A 17,113-nucleotide genomic window follows, 5' to 3' on the forward strand; every position below is an offset into this window, starting at 1 on the left:
AAATTTAAACTCAATAAATAAAATAAAAAAATACAAAAAAAGAACTCTGATATGTCCAAATACTATCATATGCGAGATATAAAACCAAATACAGTTTAATTGCCATTAACCATTAACCAGTGTTGTCTTCAAAAAAAATTCTCTCAAAAATTCGTAGACGCAGAGGCAAGGAAGTGGTTTGTTTCGCTGTATGTTTTCAATAAAACTTCAGTTAATGAGTATGGAGGCCCACTATACAGACATCCCCTCTGGTTAATTGCAACAAAACTTCTCAAATGGCTCCTTGACTTCAAGACTGGAGCCCCCAGAGCAATCAATAAACCACCTCGGCAAGACAAGTATGATTAACCATGCAACATTTCTTTCAAAATCATTGTGACGTCTCAAAGGAACTGCTCTGACCAATCAAAATGAGCATGCGGAAAGTCATGTGGGTGACATGTCAAGCCGATTGGAGGGCGGCAAGGAAAAAAAGGGAACTTTTGGACGTTTATAGCTGGGAGTGCGCTCTGCTAGGAGATCGAGGCAAGCGTCGCAAAAGCGCGACTACAGAAGGGGCAGGCTGCGCTGGAACAGTCAGTTCAGGACGACTCGAATATACTTATTTTATGGCCCCTTTATCGTTCATGATGAATTCTATTCAGGGGCACCTTTCCCAAGAAGGAAAACTACCGGAACGCAAAAGTGCGGACAAAGAGGAGGCTCAAACCAACGATAAAGCGACTGTCAAAGGATGTAAAAGCAAGGCTTTGAGTCTTCCATTCAGCGTGGAATCTTTAATATCAGACAGAACGACCACAAGGACTTTATACGCGTCATCTGAATCTGGTATTATATCTCCGACATCCGGTGCAGATGAGCGGCTGAGGCTCTCACCAATGGCTCTTTACGCAGATCGAAAGATCCCAATAGACAGCGTCTCAAACCTATCCGACTGCAAGAGAGGCGATATGGAGGAACTTAGTGACAAGGGACAGACCGGCTGGTTTCAGACGTCCTCGTACATCTCTCCGCCAAGTGAGTGGTCAGATATCACAGCTCAGTATGGGAAGCCTGTCAAAAAACGTGGCACTTTAATGCAATGACGCATGACTTATAGTAAAGATGTTTTAGCCACTCAAACGCAAATAGACTGGTTACCATATTCCTCGATTAATTATATACATATTTCATCAAGCTAATTTATTATTGAAACGAAATATAAAATGTTTGCATGATGGCAACAGCCAATGTGATGTACGTGACGCTGTTTAGAAGGAAATATTTGGTGTCATCCAAGGGCTTAATAATGCTTATGCAAAGAACGCATAAAGTTGCTAATTTTAGGGCATTGTGTGATTGATGCACTGGAATTAAAATCGTCTGTATTTGCAGATTTCTACATAGACCTTTTAAAGTACATGCTAACCTGATTTCGCACCTATAGCCTAATGTAAATCCTAATAATGCTGAAAAAAAAAAAACCCCGTTAAAAACAGCCACTATCACGTGCGGCAAATCAAGACGAAATGTAATAGAATGATTCTCATATTAATGTGTTTAATTTTGTTTTTGCAGGGCACACAAGTCCACCCCCGTGCACCCTCAGAAAGCATAAGAACAACCGAAAACCTCGGACCCCGTTCACCACATCGCAGCTACTTGCTTTGGAGAGAAAATTTCGTCAGAAACAGTATCTCTCCATTGCGGAGAGAGCGGAATTTTCCAATTCACTAAATCTCACAGAGACTCAGGTTAAAATTTGGTTTCAAAACAGACGGGCGAAGGCAAAAAGACTCCAAGAGGCCGAGTTAGAGAAACTGAAACTTGCAACCAAGCCATTATTACCTGCGTTCGCCTTTCCGTTCCCACTAGGAACACATGTTGGTTCTCCATCCCTCTACGGACACTCCAGTTCCTTCCCTAGACCTGCGTTACCAGTCCCAGGACTTTTCGGTGGGCCAGTAACCTACGGAATGTATTACTTGTCTTAACCGACTGAAGCACGTCCTTTCTATAATTCACCGTCTATAACTTCTGCGTTTTTGCCAGTCAAAGGACGAGTGAAAAAAGCAAATGTGTTCTCTTTAAAGAACTTCAGCAATTATCCAAATTTAAAAGAAATGATTCTTAAGTTTACTCCAAAAGTGAGAGTCCCAAAATTGGCTTAGAGGTGGGGGAAAGAGAGTGTTTGAGTGTGCAATGTATTTCCCCCTCAATACAAACTTTATCTTGTATAATATAGAATTATGCAGACATACAATTATGTAGCTAAATGTATTTTTTCCTATAAGAGAAAATAATTTCCAAGAGAGTATTTCAACTGGGGGCACATATCAGCCGATCTGGGAAGTGTCTAGACCGGCTCAGAGGTTGATACGTGATGTGAAAACACTCCATGCACATCTTACACTTAAATAACAAATAATTTCAGTTTTACTACGTCTTATGAAATTGCAACTTTCCATTACATAGGCTAAATAATTCGGGCCTAAATGGATAGTCAATGTGAGCAATAAAACGAAAACCAAATTATTACAGAGATTGTACCCCGCAATTATTTTCTAAGTGCACGCTACCAACAGGTCGCCCAAACCTCACCTTTTTCACTCTTTCTTTTATGTCAATTTGACAGACTACCCAATTTTTACCCAATTAAACCCAGATTTTAAATGCGTTGCTTGCTATTCCATTGAACTTTACTATAAAGACGAACTAGATCCAGAGAAAGAACAGCATCGCCCGTTATCCTGTAACTTTACTCAACTTGTCCTCACCAACACTCATTGTTTCGTTTTTTACGTTCAAAGAGGATTTTGGCCTGTTTTTTGGTTTTTCGTCTGTTTAGCCATTATCCCTTAGTAGGCTACATGTATGCTAGTTTGCTAGGTTGTAAGATTAATCACTAGATTTTTATTACTGTAAATATACGTATATAATACAGATTTTGCATTCCCCTTTTGAAAAAGTTACAAATAGGATTACTGATATTTATACACTGTTTACATTTATCTTGTGTAAATTATTGTATATTTTATGTGTATATACAAATTAGAAAAATAATCTTTTGCATTAAAAACAATAAATCTCACAGAGACTGATGTGTCCAATGTCATTACTATGTCCACCAGTTTTTTGTTTTTTTTTCTCTCTCTCTTTATAAGTGGCCTATATTAAAGATTTAGAGAACCGACGATTAGGGATATGGCAGATGTTTAATTTAGGGGGAGGAAAAAAAAATCAACGCTAAATGGATTTATGTGTGACGGGCAGCGTGAATAATTTCAAAGAGACACCAAAGAATGCTCCTAATTCTAAATGTTAAAAAGGCATTTTAAAAAGAAACAAAAAGAAGGGAAGAAATGCCATTCTTTAAATAAAAAAATAAAAAAAATTAAAATAGTCAATTTTTAAGATATGAGTACTAGAACCTATATACGCTATTAATTAAGATACACAATCTAAATCTCTGTGAAACCGATTCGAGAACACACATTCATTGCAATGTGTTTGTACCTTTATAATCCGGCGTTAGACAGAGTAGATTCTATGAATTTGCGATATTCATTAAAAGTGCCTTTAACTAAGTTAGATGTGTGTGTGTGTGTGTGTGTGTGTGTGTCTGTATATATATATATATACATTTTGAATTGATTTGAATTGTTTTGAAAATATTTCAAAAGTTTCTGCTTGTATAACTTTCTCAGCAGCAACTTCTCAGCACAACTGATACTGTTTCACATCTGATTATACATCTCAACCAGAGTAAAATATATAAAGGGGACAGACATTTTTTAAAAATTGTTTAGAGAAAAGTTTTATTGCAAAAATACTGCTCTGAAAAAACACATTGTATATTTACCAAGCGTGCCAACGCATGACAAATTTTCAATGAATGAAAGCTTAGGCCTACTTCTTCCTTCTTCCTCCTCTGAACCCTCTGACTGAGCCTTGACTGAAGCAAATAGATGGTGGAACTCTGGATATGTAACAGTCAACATAGATAATTATGATCATTGAGTTATGATATTTGGCAATAATTTCATATTTAAATATTTATAATATGATAATGAGTCAACCCACTTGTATGAATATTGTAGCTTTGTATTAGTTGCATGCACTGAATGCACTTTGAATTAGTTGCATGCATTTCTACAGTCTTCAGGCTTTCTGACTCCAGTGTCAGAGAGAAATCCATTGACTCAGAGCTCTCTTGTTGACTAGTTGCGGTTTCAGAAACCTCCATATGTGCATCCTTCTGTTGTGGAAACGTTTTTCTCGAATTCTGTTGTACCATAATAGGATTGTTTACAAAAAACAAAACAAAAAAACAGTTAATTCAGTAAACTAAGAATCTCTTTTTTCCAAAAATGTTGCCATAATTTAAACTCAGTATTAATTTCAAACCTTCCGCTCTTCTTTGATTTGTCAAATCTGAAGTCTGCTGGATAGCTATGTGTTCTGATAAGATGATCTTTTCTCTCTTTGCTTGTTTTGAACTTCAGTCCACATCCCTTAACCAAGTACTCATCCTGAAAAGCAAGATTAAAGATTCAATCACCATACAGACACCATTTTCAGACAAATGAGCAGAGCGTATTTTGTTGGTTCAAGACGTGTGTAGGCCTATAGGGAGAAGGGGAACTGTACTAATATTTTCCTTTACGGCTGGTATGTTTTGTCCTATAAAATAATTTTATAAAGTTCCATGCTATTTAAAAACACACACACATCATGTTACAGAATTTAACAGAAGCCAGTAGGTGGCATAATTTCGCTGCACAGATGAGATGCTTGGTCTCACGTTAGTATGCAACTACAAAACAACTAAACTTTTAACAATGGTTTTTGTGGTATTTGCACGTATTGTGGACGTTCACAGCAGTTATTGTTGTTCTTACCTGGTAGGCATATGCCCAAAGAATTTAATACAAGACAGCGTTCAATTACATGTTGTAGCACCAATTAATTGCTGGATATAAATTTGCTTGACATATATTTTTGAACGGAGCCTGGCAAGTACGTCCTCTTAAGAATAGGGATGTTCACTGGGGTTCAAGGTCTAATTAAACCACAATGGCACAGTATCATCAACTTCATCAAGCTGAGTTATATTAAACTACATCTAAAACACATTCTGACACCATTCAATATAAACTATTGTGAATAAAGTGACCACAGCTCTCCATACGACAACATGGATCCCTCTACACATGTGGCACTCATGACAACTAACTTTTCTGGTGTTGCTAATGATATTACCATGCACTGCTTCTCTGCCATGACCTGGAAGAGAGAGTCATGCCACTCCAAGATGTGCATGTCCAGTAGTCGATTTGACGGAAAAAAGCATTTGCAGTTGGAGCATACATGTCGATGCAATGAACTGTAGTGGTGTTATACCCTTCCAATGTGTCAAATAACTGTATGCATCCCGCAATGTGACATCTGAACTCTGAGATGCTAGGAAGAGAGTTGTGATAGTGATATATTAATCCCACTTTATAACCGTACCAGTTCAGACTACAACACAACTACACTGTATTTTAATGGGGTTAACTGTATTGCTTGAACAATTATGATGCATAAAATGATGATCTGTCACAATGAGATCTACAATTCATATAATGATTATATACAATGAGCAAAGTAATTATTTGCGCAATTATCTACAAACAAACATAATGCAGATGATGAGACCAACTTGTGGCACTCACTCACGTTGGAGGCAGGTAATCATCTGCAATTTTACTTGCATCTACGTTACTACATCCCCGAGATACATTCCCATCCAATAGAAGAAACAATAATAAGACAGGATATTTGGTAAACACATCACACACGTTAGTTTTCAATCATGTCATTTACATGTCTTCACCACTTTTAAAGACGTAGCACATTGCGAACTAAACATGCAATTGTTGTTGCTAAATTGGCAGAGGGGAGACAAAGCTTTTCAAATGCAATATTTCACAGAAACATATTAACATTTTCTCCTGATAAAATATTCTTGTAACAAGGTGCCTACTTCAAAATATTAATCTTCTATGGCGTCTCGAATCCGCTGAGGTCTAAATCTGAATGGTGAAACAGCATTTTCAGTTTCACCCTCTCTCTTTTTCTTTTTTTATTTTTATTTTTATTTATTTATTTTTTTTGTTGAAATGCAAATTCAAATGCACTCTTTTCAGTTACTGGTATATTATCTGCAAGAATTATTGGTCTAACAGATTCCAAAAGTTCCAAAAAGCTGCAGCATAATATTAAAATTTTCAGTACAGTAACTGACGCTATGAGCATCCCTTCATTGACAGAATGCCAACGCTTCCGTGTCAAACCCCTTCCAAAATAAAAGTCTCTTGACTGCACGCATCGCGTAAGGTTTACGTAATAATAATAATAATAATAATAATAATAATAATAATAATAATAATAATTGTTATTATTATTAATTATTATTATAATATTATTATAAAACATGTTTTTATTTTTAGTGAAGAGCAAAATCTCGTTCAAAAAGATTTTGTTTTTCCTTTATTGCCTTTCACATTAGCCTGCTAGTACGTCCACTTTAAAGGGATAGTTCACCCAAAAATGAAAATTCTCTCATCATTTACCATCCAAGATGTGTATGACTTTCTTCCTTCCGCAAAAGGCAAGCGAAGATTTTTAGAAGAATATCTTAGCATAAAAGTAGCCTAATTAATAAAACTCCAGTGGTTAAATTTATATCTTCATAAGCAATATGATTGATGTGGGTGAGAAACACAAGAGTGATCCATACGACTCCAGTGGTTAAGTTTATGTTTTCTGAAAAGATATGATTGATGTGGGTGAGAAACAGATCAATATTTAAGTCCTTTTTTTACTATAAATACTCCTCCCTGCCCAGTAGGTGGCGATATGCACAAAAAATGTGAATCACTAAAATATAAAGAAGAAGAATTTGAAAGAGAAAGTGGAGATTGATAGTTACAAAAATGACTTAAATATTGATCTGTTTCTCACCCACACTTATCATATCGCTTCTAAAGATATGGATTTAACAACTGGAATTGTGTGGATTACTTTTATGCTGACTTATGTGCTTTTTGAGGCTTCAGCTTTTTAGTACCCATTCACTTGCATTGTGAGGAACTACAGAGTTGACCCAGCAAACACATACCATTCCCCTAACGTTCTGCTAACGTTCCTCTAACATTCTGGGAACGTTCTCCTAACCTAAAGGGAATGTTCTCTTTATTGTAAAGAAAACGTTCCTGGCTAACCAACAGGGAATGTTAGAATTTCTATTCTGGGAACCAGGAGCTAACGTTCCCAGAACCAGGCCCGGTTCCAGATCTCTGAGGGTGCTTCTGAATATTTTGGGGGTACTCTAGTAGTTAAAGTGAAGATTAAATAATGCACCAACGTTATTAAATTGAGGTTGCTTAGCACCCTCAAGCACCCCTATAGAACCGGTCCTGCCCAGAACGTTCTTGGAACCAAAAATTGTTAGCTGGGGAAATATTCATCTAAAAATCATTCTTTGTGTTGTTGTTTGTGCAGAAGATAGAAAGTCATACACATCTGGGATGGCACATTCATAGAATTTTCATTTTTGGGTGAACTATTCCTTTAATATCTGTAAACATGACCCGTGTAAAATAAAAACTGCATCTGCAGAATATAATCACAAGATGTCAGCAAAATCTAAGAACTCCCACTACTTTCCTCTGAGCCGCTATAAAGACGCTATAAATCAAGAATTTTAAAAAAATAATAATCAAAGAGCACATTATATAGGCTACCGGGAAGTAGCCTACATTTGCCATTTCCATTAATTACAAATTAATACTATTAATAACATTTACGCTAATCAGTAACTCTTCTGGTAACGTTCTTCATTTATTTAGAATAAACAAATAATGAATATAATTAAAACAAACAAAAAACTTTTATTTATTTATTTATTTATTTTTAATTGCGATAACACGGAAAATCTTGAGACGTTTACAGATCCGTTGACTCAAGAGTGACCAGTTTGCTGTTACCGTATGAGGATGTCGTAATCTTTTTATGTTAATTTACCGAATAACTGAGGCGGAGTTGTAAGTTTTCAAGTAGCCGAGTTCCCACATCAGCTGCCCAAAAGTGCACCAGAGGCGAGGTGCTGAAGGACATTGAACCATGCGATATACTGGATTATTTATATCACTGCTTTCTTTTGTTTATACATGGGGTGAGTGCAGAGTATTTTCACTGCGCTAAATAAAAATCATCCCTTAATGTTCTAATCACACATACTGATTCATTATTTATTCACCTCGTGCGTTTCAGAGAGTCTTGAGGCAGCGGATGCAGCTTTACCTCATGTGATGCACTATGATGTTGTTCGAATTCAGGCACTGAATGGGCGAACGAAAAGGAGCGCCTCTTCTCTCAAGGTTCGGCCATTTTCAATCTACTTTTGCAGACTAAAATGTTATTGGTATATCTTAGGTTTATTAGTTTAAAGAAAAGCCAGTGAAGTAGCCTACTTTTATTTATGAATGCCTGCTTCTACCCCGTTAGACCTATCCTGAAAAACTTGAATATGCTCTAGCTGTAGATGGGAGGAACTTCAGAATTTCTTTGCAAAGAAATAGGTGAGACAATCATTAAAATAAAAACAACTTATGCTGTAAACAGTATGCCGGGGCAAATAAACAATCTGTGCCTTGTGTTCACACTAATTAAACTAATTAAGTTTCGATCCTCACATGCAGAGAGCTTTTAGGAAAACATTACACTCTGGCACATTATAACGAAGATGGGATTGTGGAAACATCAGGCAATATTGTAAGTTTAAACAGTAAAATAGCGTATGTCATTATATTATTTCTTATATAGTATGTAATGTTTATGAAATAGATATTACTGTTTGATAGTGCTTTTTATTCTGTTTTGCACACTTCAGGACCACTGCTACTATCAGGGATATATCCAGGACATAGAGGATTCTTCTGTCAGTGTTGGTCTGTGCTCTGGAATGCAGTAAGGAAACATTTTCACGTTGAGCAACTTATGTCTAATGTTTGTTACATACACACTCAGTTCATTTTTTTGTACATTAAAGAATAATACGGTCTGACATTTCAACATCACAGTTGCATTTCTGAGGATAAACAAAGTAGCAGTCATTGTTTTGATACTTTTCTTAATATTTGTTCTATAAAGGTATTAGTGAATAGCATATAGATAGGCCTAATTAAATTCTAAATCACTTTTATCGTAGTGGCACCAACATTTGCAGTGTAGTGGTTAAAGATTTGGGCTGGTTCATTGTGCCCTCGAGCAAGTCATTTAAATATACTGTAGGTCCAGGGGGATTGTGGCTTTAAAAAGTGTACTGTGTTGTTGGATAAAATGATCTGCTATATGACTACTTATTTACTATAAGTTCAGTTCCAACTAATGTTTCATGCTTAAACTCAGGTGCCTAACATTTCTCCCTCTTCAAAAATTGTATCATTTTTATTGACTTTTTTTCATTTTTATTTTTTTTTTTAGAGGATTTCTGAGAGCAGAAAAGCAAGTTTACTTAATAGAGCCCCTAGAAGAGTCTGTGGATGGGGACCATGCTATATACAAACAAGAGCATTTAAGGTCCAAGCGGGGGGCATTTGGATACATTAATGACACAGTCAATGACCTTGGTCCAAGATTTAGTGGGCTGTATAAAAGCAAAAATATGGTAATTACTAAGATTGTGATGAATGTGATTGTTTTAGAGATGAAGAGTGTGTTTAGTTTAACCCTCAGAAATATTCAATGTTTTTTCCATTAACTGTTTAAGGAGAATAACTTTATTTCATCTGCTCATCAGAAAATCCCCAGTGGAAGAGAGCGGATTGTTGAGTTGGTTTTGGTCGTTGATCATATGGAGGTATAAATAGAGTTTAGTGAAAAAATAATTATTGGTTTCGACTGTGTCATGCTTATAATTGTTAAAAATACAGTTTATATTTTCTTTAGTACAAAAGGTTTGGGAGTTTAAAGGACATTGAAGCAAGAATGATGTTGGTCGCTAATCATGTGGACAAGGTAAATTCTGTTCTTAAATTAATGTGTTTATTGTGTGGTTCTTAGTATGTGATTTTCAGTGTATGAATTTATACAGTTATGAAAATGTAATTTTTGCTTTCACTCTCAGCTTTACCGACCTTTAAACATACGTGTCATGTTGGTTGGGCTTGAGATTTGGTCTCAAAGGGACATGATTGATGTCAGCCATATACCGAATGATACTCTGGCAAGATTTTTAAAATGGTGTCAGGATATTCTTGTCAAGAGGAAGAAGCATGACAATGCCCATTTTATTACGTGAGTCATTGGCTGCCCATCTTAATCATTCTCTTTAATGTGGATGCCACATTTTTACTTAAACTGAATACTGTTTGCTTAAAAACATGTCTTTAACCCTGGTTTTTGGTTTGTTTTTGAGAAAATGGCTTAAGGTTTCTTCTTTCATTTAGTGCCGTAGATTTTCAGGGAACCACTGTTGGGTTGGCAACAATGAATGCTATGTGCTCTCCATCCTCTGGTGCTGTGAATAAGGTATGTTTACAAGCATGTGTTTATATCAGTAAATGAAATGTAAGGAAATACAATTTCTTTATCATTAACTAAATATGTTTTGAAGTAAGCTTTGGTTGTGGTAACATTAATGAGACAAGTTTTTCTTTACAAAGGACCACAATATCAAACCCATTGCAGTGGCTTCTACCATTGCCCATGAAATGGGACATAATCTGGGCATGTCACATGATAATGCAAACTGTGGGTGCTCCTCTAGCAAGGGCTGCATTATGCAAGACACCATTGGGTGAGGCTAATTTAGAACACTTTTGATTAGCATAGACTTATGCTATGACACAACAAGAAACATGTGACCATGATTTCTTTCCTGTATAGTTTTACTCTTTTACAGACCATAATGTCATCTTCCCACAGGGATGTTTATCCTGACACTTTCAGTGCATGCAGTCAAGCATCCTTAAAGACATTTTTGCAGAATTATGACGCCAGCTGTCTGCTAGATATGCCAGATGATGGCGAACTATATGGGGGCCCAGTGTGTGGGAATGCTTTTGTGGAAAAAGGCGAGGAGTGTGACTGCGGAACTGTCAAGGTTTGACATGTTGGTTTAAAATTTTCCCAGTTGTTGCAACTTTAGTTTCCCAGTTCAGTTATGAAATTACTAAAATAGCTATATGTTTTTAAGTATATTTACTCTGGCAAAGGATACTTTATTTTGTTTATACATTAAACTTTGATTTCATCTGATTACAGGAATGCAACAATCCCTGCTGCAATGCCTCCACTTGTCTGCTGATCGAAGGTGCCCATTGTGCACATGGAGAGTGCTGCCACAATTGCCAGGTATCAGCAAATGTCCCTTAAATTACTGCAGTATATCCATATATAAGACATGAGTAGTATTTGTCGTTTAGAGCCTTCATTAGTCTCTTGTTCATCCTCCCTTGTAGCTGAAGAAATCAAGCAGTCTGTGCAGACAAAGTGCTCATGACTGTGATTTGGAAGAGTACTGTACAGGAGAGTCAGCCGTCTGTCCCAAAGATGACTATAAGATGAATGGACTCCCCTGCAATTCTAATCAGGGTTACTGTTACAATGGACAGTGTCCAACACATCAGGAACACTGCAAGTTTCTGTGGGGATCAGGTACTTTTCTTACTGAGTCATTAAAAAAACACTGCATTATGGTTGCTCTTTATGCTTGTAAATATTTTTGTTAAATCAGTGTTTTTTGCCTAATGAATTTCACCCAAAGAACAAGGAATGAGGAAACAAACTTAGTAAAATAATTATCTCGCAATATGTTTAGATGCTGTTGTTGATGCTGATTCCTGCTTTCAGCACAATGTATATGACGGAACTTCCAAATCTGCTGAGTAAGTGTAACTTAAATTGTAACATGAAACATTTTATTTGATGGTTGAGGACCAAAAATAGTATTTTCAACAAGAAAGCTTTTGTAATTTTCTGATCTGCCTATTTTTTTTTTATTTTTTATGACACAAAATTATCTCACATCCTCTAGGCACATGAAATGTGGGAAAATATTCTGTTCTGGTGGGAATTTGTTCCCTATAACAAACAGAAAATTGAGAGTAACCTTGGAATCAAGAACCTGCTACATGGCTTTGGATCCCTCAACCACAGAAGACTTGGGGATTGTTCCTACAGGCACCAAATGTGGTACTAATAAGGCAAGAAAATTAAATATCCTCTTCCTTTATGACTGTGCAAAAGTCTTTGGTACATTAGATGTTTCACAAAATTTTTTGACTTAAGATGGTTAGTATTTATCTTCTGCTTTAGTGTGTCAATTGGAAATATAATCCTAAATTTCCAAACATTACTTTTATGAATAGAATAGAATAGAATAAAGGTAGAATAAAGAGTCCTGCAACAGAAGGTACAACCCTCACAGAGCCTGGATCTCAACATCATTGAGTCAGTCTAGGATTACATGAAGAGACTAAAGCAATTAAGCATAAATACTATAGATAGAAGAACTGTGGCAGGTTCTCCAAGATGCTTGGAACATCCTATCTGCCAACAACCTTGATAAACTGTGAACAAGTGTACTTAAGATAATTGGTGTTGTTTTAAAGGCATAAAGTGGTCACACCAAATATTGATTGATTTTTTTTATGTTTACTGCACTTTGTAAGCAGTTTATTGATAAATAAAAAATAACATTATTTTTGAAAACATCCTCACTATATATTATTCTGTATATAGGCTAAATTGTCTGATGGCACTGCTATGTTTATGTGTTCTTTATAAAAGCAGTTCACAATGCAACAAAATAAACAAACAAACATCTCTTTTCCTATCAACAGGTGTGTTACAACACCCATTGTCTGGACATTAGTATATATGGCACTGAGAACTGTTCTAATAAATGCAACAATCGTGGGGTGTGTTATTTTTCCATTTTTTTCCATATCTGTATGATATTTATTTTTTTATATTTATTCTGTTAGAATTAGGAGAAAGTATTGTTACATACAATGTTTGTCATGTTGTGGTATTTTAAAAGTTATATTATTTGAATGTGCTAAAGGTATTTAAAATGTAGAAGTCGATTGAAATTTTCCTTTGACATTTCTGGTTTGTCAGAGCATCATATAGATACTAAAGCTTGTTACTTATAATATGAAGGTGTGTAACCATGAGAGGACGTGTCACTGTGATCCAGGCTGGGCACCACCCTATTGTGATGTTCAACTTTCAGAACTTCCAAAAAGTAATACGATTTGCATCCTTACAAGATCAGTACTACTTCATGTATTATGAATGAGCCAATCCATTCATTGACCATGCAAAACTTATTTTGTGCAGTGGACAGCAGAGTTGATGTCAAATGTGTGCTTTTGATTTACAGTCAGAAGCACTGTGATAATTGGTGTGACTACATCTGTTGTTGTCCTGATACTGATCGCTGCTATCATTGGAGCACTGTTGTGTCGCAGAAAAATAAAAGCAGCATTTAAAAACAAAAGGTAGGATCTGAACTATCATGAACTATCAGTTACTGTAATCATCATTTTGTGGTTGAATGCATTGCAATTGCAATACTATTAATGATGGACATTATATTTTCAATTATCATCTAAAAGGTTTTTGAAGGACACCAACACTTCCTCAGGCCAGTGCAATCCAGCATTCCAACAGGGCAGTGCAAAGAACAGCCCCAGATGTGCACAAACACGCATCAGTCAACCACATTTCATTGAGTCATCCTCTACTCTAGCCTGCAAAACTCATTATGATTCAGCTATGATCTGTAGACCAGCACCAATGGTAAGATCATTAATTTGCCCCTAAAACAAGCTGTTCTGTTTGTGCCTACATTTTAGAATGCAGGAAATTCATTATACATCCATATTGAATACGTATAACTTTTTTATTATTCACAGCCTCCAAAGGACACAACACAAAATAGGATTGAACAGGTAGTTAATCTTAAATAAAAAGGTTAAATTACCTCCTATCTCAAAAAGATTGAAAGGGATTCACCCAAAAATGAAAATTCTCTCATCATTTACTCATCCTCATGCCACCCCAGATGTGTGTGACTTTCTTTCTTCAGAACACAAACAAAGATTTTTAGAAGAATTCCTCAGCTCTGTAGGTCCATACAATGCAACTGAATGGTGATCACATCTTTGTAGCTCCAAAAATCACATAAAGGAAACATAAAAGTAATCCATTTTACTCCAGTGGTTAAATCCATATCTTCAAAAGAGAAATAATAGGTGTGGGTGAGAAACAGAACAATATTGAAGTCCTTTTTTTACTCTAAATCTCCACTTTCACTTTTACATCTGAAAGTCACACGTGGTGCCTGTTTAGTTTAACTGAATATGACAGTTAAAATGGAGATTTAGAGTAAAAAAGGACTTAAATATTGTTCTGTTTCTCACCCACACCTATTATGTTGCTTCTGAAGATATGGATTTAACCACAGGAGTCATATGGATTACTTTTATGTTTTCTTTATGTGATTTTTGGAGCTACAAAGGTCTGATCACCATTCACTTGCATTGTATGGACCTACAGAGCTGAGATATTTTTCTAAAAATGTTCATTTGTGTTCTGCTGAAGAAAGAAAGTCATGCACATCTGGGATAGCATGAGGGTGAGTAAATGATGAGAGAATTTTCATTTTTAGGTGAACTACCCCTTTAATGTATTTTCAATTTATTCTTGGTTGGATTGTTTTTAATAAAAATTGACACTATATTTCATCTATATTCTATTAGATTGTGGAACCGTCCATCCCACCTATTTCCAGAAACATTCATCCTATTCAGGTGAGGTCTAGAATATCTTTTTGTCAGTTCAATTCAGTTTAAAGTTGACATGTGTAAGCCAAAATCTTTGCCAGAGTAAATAGCTTTGAATTATGCATATCTCAATTCTTGTGGTATTTCTGTTTAGGCAAAACCCCTATTGCCACCATCTAAACCACTTCCTCCTTCAAGACCTTTACCACAACTGACGCCCAAACTGGTAAGAGACTATTTCTAGTTAATTCCTTATTTAGTCAATAGCTAACACCAGATGCTACTGACATAAATCCTATTCAGTACTATTATGCTTTCTTTGCACTAATAGGAGGCTAAACCAAAACCACCTCCAGTGCCGCCATCAAAACCTTCAGGGTTACAACCAGTGTATACTCCACCACAGGTGAATTTACATTTTGTATTAACATGTTTTATTGCTTTTTATTTTATTTTTTTTTTGGTAACAGTTCCTGAAAACTATAAAATCACTGTTTATTCACTGTCTATTTGACTAAATGACTGAATGTCAATGTTTTACTGTCCTTTTGCATTCACTGTAGGCCATCCAGAAAGTAGCACTGAAGCCACCTGCCAGGCCCAAATGACTTGGAACAGTTTGAGTTTGAGTCATTGGGAGCTTCAGAAGAAGCTTGGTATGCATAACAGGGGGAGCAGTTTATGAGCTGAACAAAGCTCATCTTTCTTTGTGGTATTGCTGGGAATGACAAGATGAAGTTAAAGGAGATGGTAAAATAGTATGAAGCATTTGCACTCACTCGCTCCCTCTGTTATCTTGGTATGACTTTGTACTGTTTGTTTCTATTTCTGTTGCTGTATTTTGGCCTTTTTTCTGTTTATTTTTTGTATGTTTTTATTTGTATTTTAAAGAATATGATTTGCCACAGTTAACAGCCATTTCCAGTTGCGTGTGAAAACAACCAGCAAAATATCAATACAGGGCATCCAACATCCATTTAGTTAAGTCCATGCAAGTCTACAAAGTTCCTCCTTCAGAATCATATTGCCTCCCAGGTAGCAGCGAAAAAGTCTGATATGTTATAAAGAACTATTCTTCAAAAATAAGTTTAGTGCTTCCAAAGTTCTAGTGTACTTTTTATATCTCAGCAGGTAGAAGAATTTTGAGCAATTTCTATCACCAAAAAACAAAACAAAACAAAAAAATGAGTGGTTTTACACATCTTAATCTGTTTACAAGATAGATACGAGACCTGTCAGGCTTCTTTGAACAAAACCACTGGATGTATTCAGTGCCACATGAATCTGTAAAATAGCACACTCAGTGTCAGTTCTTTACAATATATTTGTATTTTGTCTTATTTATATGTTTCTGAAAACTTCATTGTTGAGTTTATTGTTTGATTTGTGATCTTTGTGCTTTTTTACTCTCAGACAAAGGCAAAAATGTATTTTTTGACCACATATAGTTTAAGATAAATCTTTCGATCTCAGCTGGTCTGATTTAATTCTTTGTAAATCTGAAAATAAATAGTGATTATAATGTATGTTTTTATATTTGTGTACTTTAATAAAGTTTTTCACATTTTCTTGTAATTTGCTGGCAATCACTCATGGTTTTTTTACATTTAGATGTATCTGTACAATAAAGTTCTTTTTGTTAATATTAGTGAATGTTTTGGGTATCATGAACTAACAACGAACAATATTTTTACAGCATTTATTGATTGTAGCTTATGTTAATTTATTCAAATATTTTAGTTCATATGCATTAACTATTGCTATTGTAAGGCTGGCACCAGAATGTCTACAACCAAAAGGCGCCATTTCCGGTAAAAGTCAAAGAACTCTGTGAGAATCAACGTCATAGAACTCTCTCACAAAAGCTGAAATCTGCACCTGAATATCACCACAGTGTGATAAATTGCAAATCACCTTGCTGCCCCCCTCTCTCTCCCTTCTCCCTTCATCAGCTCTGGACCAACACAAAAGACACAAGATTTATATGTAAAAAATATAACAAATACCATGAAAACAAAGAATGCAACTGTATGTGTTTGATATCATTTAAGCGGTCACTGTGCGACTGGTATAGTGGTCTCTTTCCCATGTTGATAAAACTAATGGTAACAAAGTTATAAGGTCTTTGCCAAATACTGCATAATTCTGGAGGTGTCTCCCCCTCCTTGACCTACAATTGAAATTATCTCCTGTATGTTAACAAGGTTAAACCCCAGGAAGTCAAGAACCCATTCACCCCCAAATCCTCATTGTTCATAGGATAATACCATTTGGTACACAATGTTTATTCT

General features: G+C 35.7%; 2 protein-coding genes and 1 pseudogene across 2 annotated transcripts; 2 read left to right on the forward strand and 1 right to left on the reverse strand.

The window, feature by feature from the left end:
* The first annotated feature begins 381 nt into the window (after window positions 1–381).
* Window positions 382–3,070, forward strand: LOC127414036 (homeobox protein MSH-C-like). Its single transcript, XM_051651701.1, has 2 exons — window positions 382–1,017; window positions 1,558–3,070. Exons 1-2 carry the CDS (start codon window positions 411–413, stop codon window positions 1,971–1,973), a joined length of 1,023 nt encoding a protein of 340 aa, XP_051507661.1. The 5' UTR covers window positions 382–410; the 3' UTR covers window positions 1,974–3,070.
* A 747-nt stretch (window positions 3,071–3,817) lies between these two features.
* On the reverse strand, window positions 3,818–5,825 carry LOC127413776 (zinc finger protein 511-like; annotated as a pseudogene).
* A 2,217-nt stretch (window positions 5,826–8,042) lies between these two features.
* LOC127414012 (disintegrin and metalloproteinase domain-containing protein 8-like) lies at window positions 8,043–16,470 on the forward strand. The gene is made up of 25 exons (XM_051651653.1): window positions 8,043–8,200; window positions 8,299–8,405; window positions 8,533–8,606; window positions 8,727–8,799; window positions 8,918–8,994; window positions 9,511–9,694; window positions 9,827–9,886; window positions 9,976–10,044; window positions 10,154–10,323; window positions 10,476–10,557; window positions 10,692–10,825; window positions 10,954–11,131; window positions 11,293–11,382; window positions 11,490–11,685; window positions 11,849–11,915; window positions 12,065–12,233; window positions 12,873–12,950; window positions 13,195–13,279; window positions 13,418–13,535; window positions 13,653–13,836; window positions 13,953–13,988; window positions 14,799–14,849; window positions 14,977–15,048; window positions 15,154–15,228; window positions 15,386–16,470. Exons 1-25 carry the CDS (start codon window positions 8,149–8,151, stop codon window positions 15,428–15,430), a joined length of 2,526 nt encoding a protein of 841 aa, XP_051507613.1. The 5' UTR covers window positions 8,043–8,148; the 3' UTR covers window positions 15,431–16,470.
* Window positions 16,471–17,113: the final 643 nt, after the last annotated feature.

The sequence above is a fragment of the Myxocyprinus asiaticus genome, chromosome 23 (assembly GCF_019703515.2).
Source record: "Myxocyprinus asiaticus isolate MX2 ecotype Aquarium Trade chromosome 23, UBuf_Myxa_2, whole genome shotgun sequence".
Lineage (NCBI taxonomy): Eukaryota > Metazoa > Chordata > Actinopteri > Cypriniformes > Catostomidae > Myxocyprinus > Myxocyprinus asiaticus.